General features: G+C 45.8%; 2 protein-coding genes across 3 annotated transcripts in view; one reads left to right on the top strand and one right to left on the bottom strand.

Moving 5' to 3' along the window:
- Positions 1-5,868, bottom strand: part of SCAMP1 (secretory carrier membrane protein 1) — a 72,049-nt gene extending 66,181 nt beyond the window's left edge. Inside the window, exon 1 of one of the 2 annotated variants that reach the window (XM_042848653.2) lies at positions 5,514-5,868. Coding sequence is in view for 1 of the 2 variants with exons in the window: in XM_005308344.5 (XP_005308401.2) it covers positions 5,514-5,570 (57 nt within the window). In the remaining variant the exon portion in view is untranslated. The remainder of the gene's footprint in view (positions 1-5,513) is intronic. The other variant, XM_005308344.5, reaches the window with a different exon arrangement.
- The window catches only part of AP3B1 (adaptor related protein complex 3 subunit beta 1), a 580,418-nt gene that overhangs the window by 238,423 nt on the left and 329,373 nt on the right, over positions 1-12,622 (top strand). The gene's annotated exons all lie outside the window — the stretch shown is intronic.

The following is a 12,622-nucleotide window of genomic DNA, read 5'->3' on the forward strand; positions in this document are numbered from 1 at the left end:
TTGGAGCTGCTCCCAGAGACTCCTGCTTGCTGTGCAGTGGGGGAAGGAGGTGGCTAATGTCAGGGTGTCCCCCTACCCCCACTCCTGCACCCCGCTTACCCCTTCTCCATATAGAGCAGGGAGGGGACACGGATCGAGAGAGACAGAGAGCTTGGGGCAGCAGCTGCTGTCTCAAATTCTTGATCCACTTAAAAAGACAATGCACTTAAGAGGCAGTGTGCATCTCTCTCTCCCACACACAAGGTGTCTGTCTCTGTCTGCTATGCTGTCTCCCCTCCCTCCTGTTCCTGCTGCCTTGTGTGAGAGGCTACATTAACAACAATGTGTTAACCCTTGAGGGCTCAGCTGAGTTCCTCATTTAGCAGCAAGGCATTCCCTGGGAAATATCCCTCCCTCTTCCACCCTCTAACTTCACCACCTCAACCAAGCTTCACAATTATCATAGCTGTGAACTGTATTAAACTGTTTGTTTAAAACGTATACTGTGTGTGTGGGTCTATATAATATATAGTTTTTTGTCTGGTGAACAAAATTTCCCTGGAACCTAACCCTCCCATTTACATTAATTCTTATGGGGAAATTGGATTCACTTAACATTGTTTCGCTTAAAGTTGCATTTTTCAGGAACATAGCTACAATGTTAAGCGAGGAGTTACTGTAGTTTTGGGAGAGCAGTCTTGTCCTCTCCTCAGCAGCAGCTACCAAGCTGGGGCTGGGAAAGGGGAGGGGGTCTCTCTCCCTCTCTTACCCGCTGTGTCAGCCCCAGAGTTGGAGCTGGGGAGGGGGGGGGGAGTCTCTTCCCCGGCAGCTGCAGCCCTGGAGCTGGGGAAAGTTGCCTCTTTCTCTGGCCACCACAGCCCTGCAGGTCCCAAAAATTCCTCCCACCTCCTCTTCTCACCCCACTGCCCCCACCACCTACCTCCTATCTCCCCCACCTCTCCCCACTGCTCCTTACCCCCTATTCCCTCCAAGGCCACCAACTCACCTTACATGTGCCTCTTCTCCAGGATCCAGGCACCTAATTAGTGGAGCCACACCTGCACAGCTCCTCTAATTAGGTGGGCAGCCCTTCATTCTCTCATGCGTGGCCGCTCAGGCGCGCATCTTAGAGGGAACTATCCACGGATCACATGAATGGAGCTGTGTCCATGGACCACAGTTTGAGAACCTCTGGCTCTAGACAGCAGCGCACACCTTCATAACAGTCCTAATTGTTGAACTACCATCTCTGATGGGTTAGCTAATGACCAGTAGCAATCGGGGGTGGAGTGAGGAGGGCAAGCTCTCACATAGCTATGGCCACATGCTTCTCAATATTGAGGGCAGCTTTCAGGTAGGTGTTCCACTGAACCAGTCTGAGTTCTGCACAGATTTCTAGGAAAGTGGATTTTCACATCCTGAAGTTCTGCAGCCACTGCTCATCATCCCAGGTTAATAACACTATTTTATTCCACCAGTCAGCACTAGTTAGCAGAGCCCAAAAGCAGGGTTCCATGAAAAAATGTAGGGGAAGTCTCTGCTTAATTTCAAACTTCCTTTTTGCAGGTGGCCTTAGTGCCTTGGTTTTGAAATCATAGCATGAATATAGATGTGCTGTTTACATTCATCACTATGAGGACTGAGAGATCGCAAGCATTCCTCCTCCATGCAGTCTGACATTGGTTTGAACATGGCGCAGTTCAGCCATGTTCAAAGCACTCTCAGAATGGGCAGTTCAGGGGTTTGACTTTTTTGAAAAAATGGCAACCAAGAGGTATTGCTTAATTTTTTTGTATTTAATTTAAATTTTAATAGATTATAACTGTAGGCCATAACATTGGTTGTAAATTTCAAATTAAATTCTCATGTTTATTGTCAAAAAAGAAAAATGTATTTAATTTAAATAAAATCTGATTAAAAATTGAGGGTTTTTTATCTTAAATAAATAATCAACAATCTTTATCCACCTGCTCAGTAGAAACTCTGCCACAAGACACACCTGACCAAGCAGTCTCCCCTCATTAGTTTGTGGTTACACTTAAAACCCACCACCACCACCTAGATGTGAAAGAGACATACAAAACAGGTGGAAAAGGCTACATTGTTAAATATATTGTATATAAAGTTATAAAATGTACACAATAAAACTGAGGGGGGGGGGGGGAATCATCATCATCACTTTAATCTATAACCTTCAGCATTACTACCAACAACTAGCTCTTATTTTTCATCCATAGATCTCAAAGCACTTTACCAATAGCAGGTAAAATAGTAGATAAAATTGTGTTCAGAACATGAAAATTGTGATTTAAGCTGTCAGTGTTGTGGGATTGTATATAACTTTTTACAGGATATGCAAATGCACCTACTTGGGGTATGCAGGAACTTAGCCTTTTGAAGCTTCACTCTGAGAAGGAAATGCATTACCTATTCACAGTCTCTTCAAAGACCAAAGCTGGATAAAGGAGGGACTCACCTATTCATGACTTTATGTGCTTGTTCTGAGCTGAAGCTGTGATGAACTTGTGACCACAGGGAAAATTCTTCTGTGGGATTCAAAGGACTAATCATCAACCAGAGCCCTTGCTGGAGTGAGGGAGTGATCTCTGGTAAGCTTACTAGCATAAGGGTAGGCTCTTTTATTATTTTTAATATCTTTTTCTTGTAATACTTATACGGTAACTCCTCACTTAACATCCTCCCGCTTAACGTTGTTTCGAAGTTACGTTGCTGCTCCATTAGGGAACATGCTCGTTTAAAATTGTGCAATTCTCCCTTATAACACGTCTGGCTGACTTTACAAGGGAGCATTGCCCAAGTTCCTCTTCTCCACCTCCTCCCTCCCAGCGCTTCACCCACCGTCAAACTGAGCTTAGGACTTTCTGGGAGGGAGGGAGCGAACGAACGAGCGGGGAAGCTGCTCCCTCCCCGGCAGGTAAGGCCACCCGGAACGGAAAGGCTTTAGGGGCTGCAGGGCCCTGGGCCCTGACCTGCAGCTCTAAAGCCCCTTTCGGAATGCGGCCCTGCGAGCACGGGCCAGAGGACTCAGGAGGAGCAGGGGCAGCCGCGCAGCCAGCGGCCGGAGAGAAGCAGCGCTTTCCCCTTCAAAGTACTGCTTCTCTCCGGCTGGCTTTGAAGGGTAAAGCGCTGCTTCTCTCCGGCCGCTGGCTGCGCGGCTGCCCCTGCTCCTCCTGAGTCCTCTGGCCCGTGCTCGCAGGGCCGCATTCCGAAAGGGGCTTTAGAGCTGCAGGCCAGAGCCCCGGCCCCCCCCTTAGCCTAGGGCCCTGCAACCCCTAAAGCCCCTGCATACCGGGTGGCCCTGCCTGCTTGGGGGGGGGGGGGGCGAGGAGAAGGGGTAGCACCCAGAATTGCGGCTCCCAGAATCACAGCCATGGGGGTGATGCCGCGCTGCACAGAGCCACCTGCACACCCCCTGCACCAAACAGGAGCTGCCCCAGGTAAGTGCTCTGCACCTCCTGCCTGCCCCAGCCCTGAGCGCCCTCCCGCACCCTAACTCCCTCCCAGACCTGCATCCCCCCCCCCCCCCCCGGAGCGCCCTCCCACACCCTAACACCCTCCCAGACCCTGCACCCCTAGCCCTGAGCCCAGGAGGAGAATGGAGAAAAAAGAATGAAAAACAGGGAGAGGGGGGAGATGAGAGAGAATGCTCCCCCCACGGGGGGCCCCAAAAATGAAGCTGAGCACAGGGCCCCACTAACTCTAAATCCACCACTGGTGGGAGGGGGAGGAGCGTCGCATCTCCACTCCTCCCCCTCCCTCGCAGAAAGCCCTAAGCGCTGCTAAGCAGCTGTTTGGCGGCAGGGAAGCACTGGGAGGAAGGGGGAGGAGCGGGGACACAGTGTGCTCCAAGGAGGAGGTGGAATTGGGGTGGGAAGAGGCAGGCCTGGAGCATCCCCCGACAAAGTCATCACCTGTTTTTCTGAGGAGGAAGCTGCTGCTGCGCAAGGTGCTTCTTAGCGTCCCTGCCTGCCTCATTGTTTGCAGCGGGCTGTGCCTGTGTGGGGTAAGCCAGGGGCACCTCCCCACCACAGCACAGTACAATACTGTACAGTATATAATGCCTTTTGTCTGCCCCCAAAAAATTTCCTTGGAACCTAACCCCCCCCCCCCCCATTTACATTGAATCTTATGGGAAAATTGGATTCGTTTAACATCGTTTCACTTAAAGTTGCATTTTTCAGGAACGTAACTACAACATTAAGTGAGGAGTTACTGTATCTTAAGAATAACTGTACTTGATTAAAAAGAGCTGAGGGTAACTTAACTGTGACAATAACATTGTTTACTATCTTTGAGGAGAAACGCAAAGCAAAGCAGGCTGACTTTGCTGGAGAATTCATAGTATAAGCAGAGAGCTGTGCAGTCTGCAGCCAGGAGGCTACAATGGGTGCTCTTGCTCCCCAGAGGAGGAATACAGGTGCAGTTACCCTGTATTGTGACATTGAACACTTGAGCCATAAAAACAGCTAATGAAGAGGAAAGGGAGAAGTAACCAAAAAGGAGATTGAGCAAAGTCTTGAGGGCTGAAGCTGTACTGATAGTGAAGGAGGAATTCTCAACCCTGAATATTACAAACAGCAGCCCAAGAAGTGAAAAACTTCAAAGACCCTTACATTATGTATCTTAATTTCATGAAAAGAGAGCAAAGGTTTGCCTCCTATTGCTACCCAAATACCATAACAACATGTGCTTTAGAAATAGCAAGGTTAGCGAAACTTAAGAGGAGAAATAACACAAGACTTGAATGTTTGGGGAAGGTAGGAAAACTAAAGGAAGGATCTAGTGGCTTGTTTAATTTTTGAACTTTAACTCCAGTCCAAGATAACCATGATCTACAGTTATTGCACCAGTTAGAAATCCTTGCATTATAACAAAATACCTAACTGAGACCAGAAAAATGGAATCTTTGCTAACAGAAGGGGGACGACTGAATATGAAAGAACCAACCTTAAAAGTTAAAAAAAATGTATTTCCTTTGATGTGGAAGTTTTTATGGGTGGTGACTGTGAAATGTGTTTTTTTAGAAGACTAACACCAGGTCTAGGATTTGCCTTTTTGTTATTACACATCAGCCCGATCGTCTAGCACTCATTGCTTGGAAGGGGTGCGATCACTTGTACACACAGATCCGCTGCGTAACATCTACTGCCTGGTGCCTATGGGGCAAGCCTGCAGTGTTACTACAGCGATCTCACCCTCTCAGGTGTCCGGGCCCCTACCTAGCCTGGAGAAGGGGAGTGGAAGGGAGGCTGGGCCTGCGGGAGCCTCATAGCGCGGGGGTGTCGGGCAGGCCTGGAGGTGCGGACCTGAAGTCGTCTCTGCCCTGTTTTCCTGGGCACAAAGGCAGACTCCCGGGGCCTGCCGCGGAAGGAAAGGACGGACGTGCAGGCAGCCCCCCGCGGGGTGCGGTCGCCCTCGGCGAATAGAAGACGCACCGGCCCCAAGCTAGAAGGGGAAGGAATGTTCCGCCCCGGGAGTCGCCCGAAGCCCCAGAGAGCCGGCCTCGCCCTCACCTTGAAGGGGTTGTTGAGGTCCGGGTCCGCGAAGGGGTTACTGTCGAAGTCTGACATGGCGGGGGCGAACGGGCGCTGTGATCACCGGGCGGCGGCGGCTCCACTCCAGCGCCCCGCAATCTACCCCCAAACCGATGTCACAAGCAGATCCGGCCTAGAACCCGCCCCTTGCCCGAGCAGCCAGCCAGCGAGATCCAAAATGGCTGCTCCGGAAGTGAGGTATTAGGCGAGGCAATACCATCTTTACTCCTGGAAAAAGGACACCACACTGGGGGAGGAATGGTATCGTCTCATGGAACCCCACCCAGGATAATCTTGTCCCACCTCAAAGTGCCCGTCTTGAAACCTCGCCGCCACCCTGTTAGAAGGGGACTCTGACCCTGCTGCCTGAACCACGAGGGTCTGGCTTCCGCTTCTCATCCGCTTGGGAGTGGGGGGTTGGCCTGTTCTATTCCCGCCCACCCCCCATTGCCGGCTGAGAAAGGGTGGGGAAGAATAAGAAAAGTAATGAGTCAGACTCCCACTAATTGCGTGGTTTAAGAGTCATGGGATTTCTCTTTCACCCATACTCTTCTGTTTGGCTTTGAGGCTGTAGAGTTCACTTAGGTCACGTTTTCAGGCTTTTCTCTGGAAGTGTGAGGGCTAGAACTTTGCTTTGTTACTGAAAGAGAAAGAGGAGCTGCTGTGGTAAGTATATCCTGGGCTGTTTCTCCTGAAACAGCCCAGGAGAAACCTTTCAGAAAAACACCAAACACCACATGACTGGCCCTGAAATCGCAAAAATTGGCAGCACTGTATAAGGATCTTCCCCTGAATGTTTTCCACTTGTAATCCCCTTCCCCAAAAGTAAAAGTAATTAATTGCCAATCCTCCAAGATTGTCCTGGAGTCTCTGGGAATGAAAGATTAAGCTTTAATTAAAAGATAATGTCATGTGATGAAACCTCCTGGAATTCATCCAATCAAAGTTGGTAACCCTAGAATAGGGTAAAAGTAACAGGTCTGGTCCAAGGAGTAAAATAAGCTGTTAGTTATCTGTACAGTAACAGGAGTTCTTCAAAATGGGTTGTCCTTATGCACACTCTAATGTTAGCAGGCACGTGCCCCAAAACTTTACCTGCACCCTGACACTCCTCATCAACAAGGACATATGGGTACGGCACACTACTGCCATCAGTTTCTGTAACCGGACGCGGCCCCGTCCATGGCTTGGGCCTCTGCCAGGCAGGAGCAGCTCCTGCTCCATGGGGACAAGGGGCAGCCCATGGCCCCCTGGCATCTGCTCTTTAGAGTCTGTCCGTCTGTGTAGACTTCCTGTTATGCCAGCTTCACCTTGCTCTTAAAGTGCGATGTGCAAAGGTTCCTGTCTGAACCACAAACAGCAAAGGAAGTCCTCACTGATGTGAGGGGCTAGCTTAAAGCTATATTACCAATTGTATTCATACTTATGAATATGCAATCAATATGTAAGGAATGAGTGAGATAGTATGTTTGTAAGAAACCAGTTGCAAGGCTTGAACTGAAATATTACCGTGTAAGGATAATCAAAGTGTGTATGGGACTGTATATAAACTTACGGCAGTAGCAGTTCGATCTCTGGGAAGCTGGAACCTGGCCAGTCTCAGTCACCTAAGATCGAAAGCAACACCCGCATCTGCAGCCTGTCACCAATATGAATGGAATGTGCGTGTAAGTATAATTGTACAAATAAGGGAAGCAAGCAATAAATCAGCCCTCAGTAGTGCTTTAATTCGACCTTTGTTTGTGGTTAGCTCTTGGCTGGTTCCAAGAACGGGTAACAGTTTCCTCTGAATGTGGAATCCAAGCGAGGAGTCCAAGGTTGAGGGCTGGTAAGGCAAATGGTAGAATATGCATATTGACAACATCTCTCAAAGAATTCCAGTTATTATACATGTAAGTAACATCTGTCCAAGTCTTAGGCTATCATCTAGATTCCCACATCCCACTGACATGCTTAGGGTAGGCTCAGCTGAATACCTCTCCCCTCTTTTCCTGAGTTCTACTTTTATGGTGTCCACTCCAGGGGCTTTTCAATGTCTGCAACCCTCCATCAACTTATTTGACCATGCAAGGAGATTCATCAGGATAAGTTGAGCTTCTTGCATAGATGTCCTTTGCCTCTTTCACTTCCAATTCTCAATTTGTTTTGTTCATTTTATACATGCCCTGATTGTTCCTATTTATAAAAAGCGGAACCTAGCTGTTTGTGGAAGTTACCTCACAATTTCACTGTCAGCTCCTAGCAAAATACTACTGTGGATCATCCTGAAGAGAATTGAGCCCAAGGTAGAGAACTTTTTGGCTGACAAATAGGCTGGGTTTAGAGGTACAGTGAGTGGAGCAAATACTCAGTCTGCATGTGCAATATCAGAAAGTGGTGGAGAATGAAGGGAAGGTGGTCCATCTCTTCAAGGATTTTGCTAAGGTGTGTGCTATATGCTGTCAAACACTACTTTGGGCAATCCTGTGGCTGATTGAAGTTGGTGAAAATGTAATAAGGCAGATACAAAATCTCTACAGAGTCAATGATTGACTGCTTCAGTGTTTGTGAGGTGTAAACAGAGTAATTGATTTGACTTAAGGCTAGATAGCATGCAGCGCTGCATGCTATCACTAACTTCAATTGTTATCTTGAATAAATTTTAAGAAGAGCTACTAATAAAAATCTATAGCAGGATGAAACTAGCAATGAATGAACAATTAGTGATCTGTGCTTTGCTGATGATATTGACTTAATTAGATCATTGTAAGAGGAGATGCAAAAATTGCTAGAAAGAGTAGTGGTTGAAGCAGAGAAGTTAGGTCTAAAGATATCGCATGAGAAGACAATTGTGACATACGAGGCTGGTGATAAAGCAGCCTCGTAAAGATAATCCTACCCAAATCTGGAGGCAGTATGATGAGCTCTCCAAATATTTGGGTAGTATGACTACAAAGGACAGTAAACATCAGAGATCTGACCTGTACCTCAAAGCAGCACCCTGGAACCCCCATATTCACCACTGTCATATAATTCTATGTTTTGTACAAAGCTTGCCTTGTGAGATATCATTTTAAAAAGTCTCTATCTGTTGAACAATAATATCCTATTGGATTGTATGTACTATCATTGTATGTGAAGTTATGAAGTTTTACTATGTGTGTGTCATCGAAATATTTTGGGAGGCTGGAAACACCCACAACCAGCCTTTCAGGTATAACAATGGAGTAGCCAGACAGCATTAATGGCTCATCAACACCTATCAAGAAAAGAATCCACCATCCTAGATATTTCTTGGAGGAGGTATGGGGGCAGATTAACCACGTCACAGCAAATATCTTTCCAGCAAGCTGGAAGAAAGTATAAAAGAGGGGATGTGACATCACTTGGCCTCTCTCCCCCTCCAACTCAACACCTGGGGAACATTGGGAGAACAAATACTTTGAACTGAAGTAGGTGGTCTAAAGCACTGCAGCCTATATATTGAGGATCTATGATCCATTTGTACCATGTGTCAGGGTGAGACATTGCTTAATTTAAATCCTGTTTACTTTGTAGAACTCAGACTGCAGATTTTTTATTTCTTAGGTAACCAACTTTAATCTTTACACTTGCTGTTTATAATAGCTTACAAAAATTTATAGTTAATATATCTGTTTTATATTTTACCTAAAACAGCAGGTTTTCATTAACGTGCTTTGGAAATCTCAGCTCAGTTTACAAAGGCTAGCTTGTGTCCTCTCCATGTCAAGGGAGAGGCATACTGAATAATGAACTTGCACTGGCCAGACTTCTGACCAGTGCAAGATGGTACAGGCTGGGGAGGGATCTGGCTGGAGCCTCTCTACTGCTGGTTCATGAGTGGCTGGGAGATCATTGATATAACTCAGTTGGGTATGTCCCTGCCTGTGGATGTCTAAGTGTAGTACCTGTCAGAGGTTTATGGCTTAACACAGCATCACAATGTGAGAGAGAGAGCTCCAGGGTGATGGAACAGAGGGCTCAGCAATCCTTCAGTTCAGGTTGCACCTTGGGGACTCAGTCACAAGATCCAACTTAGAACTGGATTTACAGTTGCTGCTCTACCACCACTCAGACACATTTGGAGCAGCAAAGGTATTACTATTAAGTGTAATATGAAATTGTGTGATCTCATCATCTGCATCTTGCTATAGGAACATAAGATATGGATGCTAAGGAAACAGGACATTAAGAGGCTTTGAATTGAAGTGTGATTGGTGTGTGTTAGCTATACCTTACACACAACTAGTAAAAAGGGTCATCACCCCAATTTACAGTATAAGCAGAGTGCTTCCTGTTATCAAAACAATCAGCTGTCCTACAAACTTAAGTTTTCTTCTTGAGGGTTGGATAAGCAGAGGAAAATTGCAGATGCAAGTTTTACTGGGACTGATACTGAGATAGAGGGACCTGCATCAAACGTTGTTCAATGATGGGGCTGACTGGACAGGATGTAGTATGGTGCACTTGTCAAGGCTGTGTGAAGACTGAACTGTAGAGGAACACTGCTGACCAATGTCTCCCATGTGTTGTGTTTACTGTTCATTGTGATGTGACTTTATGGTGCTTTACATTATGAGAATAATAAAAAGAAACACCACTTCTTCTGTTTATCCAGATGCATATTCACCTACTGGTGACAGGTTTCAGCGGTAGCTGTGTTAGTCTGTATCAGCAAATATATATATATAAGTCCTTAAAGACTAACAAATTTATTTGGGCATAAGCTTTCTGGGTTTACATCTGATGAAGTTGGTTCTAGCCCACTCCTGCCCTGGGAGGGGCTGTGAGCTAAAGGCTCGCTGATTGAGGAAGCAGCTGCAGCTGGGCCACACCCCAGACTGCAGCTGGCCCTATAAAAACCAGTGAAGCCAGGAGCTGAAAGAACCCTCCCTTGCAAACAAGGGCTTACTAAACTGAAGGAAGCCCACCTAGCTCCGTAAAAGAAGACAAGCCTTATGAGCCCAGTACCAGAAATCACCCTTCCAGAAGAAGCAGCAAGACACCTTCCTCACCTTCCTCTTGCACAAGTTATTGCTTGCTCCTCCCCTGTCCTCCCCCAACACCGAATCCTTGTTTGTCTGAGCTATTGGCTGAACAAGAAGTAGGACTGAGTGGACTTGTAGGATCTAAAGTTTTATATTGTTTTGTTTTTGAATGCCACTATGTAACCAAAAATAAAAATCTACATTTGTAAGTTGCACTTTCACGATAAAAGTGATTGCAATAAAGTACTTGTATGAGGTGAAATGAAATAAACAAAAAATAGTATATCATTTTTACAGTGAAAATATTTGTAATAAAAAATAGTGAGCACTGTACACTTTGTATTCTGTGTTGTAATTGAAATAAATATATTTGAAAATGTAGAAAACACCCAAAAATGTTTTAACAAATTTCAATTGGTATTCTATTGTTTAACAGTGCGATTAAAACTGATCAATCAGGAATAATTTTGAGATTGTCACGTGAGTTAACTGCAATTAATCAACAGCCCTAATTCTTAGGCTCCAATCCTGCAAACACTTATGCATATGGTTTTAACTTTACTGGGACTACTCACAGTAGTAAAGTTAAGCACATATGTAAGTGTTATCAGGGTGTTAGAAAATACCAAACCACTAGTCTTGGAGTGTAAAGTCAGGTACAGTGGTAGTGTAAAGTTCCCCCCGCCCCCAAATATTGGCCCAACAGTGTGCCTCAGCTGTCACTTGGGAAGGACCATATCTAGATGTAAACAGTTCCTTTTACATGCCCATTGGGCTCCCCAATAAGATGTCCAAAAAGGATGTCAGTTGTGTGTGTCAGGGAGGAGTGTTTAGTGACATGAAATGCTGTCTGGTTTGGGGGGGGAGGGGGAAAAGAGAAGGGACCAGCATGGGGCTGGACTAAAATGACTATCTGAAATTTGAGCTCTGAGGTGGACAGCAAAAGCAAGCTGCCTCCATTATGCCCCTTCCAAGGAAAGGGGAGCACAGGCATGCAGAGGATTCATCCTCCCAGACCCCCCCCACACACACACACACAAAAAAGAAACGCACTAAGAAGAGTTTCAAGCTCACAACAGGGAGAGGCTTCTGACGCCAAGTGAAGACATGGCAGCCAAAATTTGCAAGAATGGCTGGGCTGACCAACAAAAAACAAAAAAACCCCACCAACTGCCCAACAAGGCAGACATCTAGGAATTGATTGGAGTTTAATGCCACAAGAAGTGATCTGATGTCCAAGATTCTAGCAGTAAAGGATGTAACTTACTTGGAAGATTGAGTCACTGCACTAGAAATTGACCTAGGAGAAACAAATGAAAGAGCTGCAGAGCCACTTAAGACTGCTGCTGAAGCAGAGAGAAAGATGCAGCTTATTAGATGGTATAGAAAATAGAGGAAGGAAAAATAGTAGAATTAAGAATTTGCTGAAAAATGCTAATGGGGGAAGTCTAATGTGGTATATTAAAAAAAACTTTATATGCAGAATTGTTAATCTGAGAAGACAGACAAACCTGAGAGTGGTGTGGAAAGCAGCACTCAGAGCAGCAGAGAACAGATGGGATTCCCATTTAAATTTTCATTCAGGTACCAAAATTATTATACAGTAAGACTTTAAACAGAAAGATACACTCCAGTCACTTGAAATAGAAATACAAGTTTCAGACATACAAGATGATGCTTCTCGGGTAAAAATAAGTTGATGAGAGTCATGAATCAAGTAAAGGATGATATGACAGATATTGCAACTGCATGCAATATCTTTGAGGACCATATTGTATTAAGCTTATGTATCACTGTGGGCCAGGAATTGTATGCAATTCCAGGGGAAGGGTTCTCACAGCTCCTCCAGGAACCAAGAACAGCAAGGGAATGATTAAAACAAATCACTCAGGTCCTAAACACCTCCAGAGATACCACTTCCTGGGGAGACTTGCATATGCTGGGTTTTCCAGAAACCCAAACAGGGAAAGAAAGGACATTTGATATAAAAAGGCTGGATTTAAACTGACTCAGGGCTTTCTTTATGATCCAGCAAATGGACAGGACCTTCTGTCCATGGGTGGGGAGTGGGGAGCAACCCTTACAGAAGGGTTGGAAAGA

Source organism: Chrysemys picta, chromosome 6 (assembly GCF_011386835.1).
Source record: "Chrysemys picta bellii isolate R12L10 chromosome 6, ASM1138683v2, whole genome shotgun sequence".
Lineage (NCBI taxonomy): Eukaryota > Metazoa > Chordata > Testudines > Emydidae > Chrysemys > Chrysemys picta.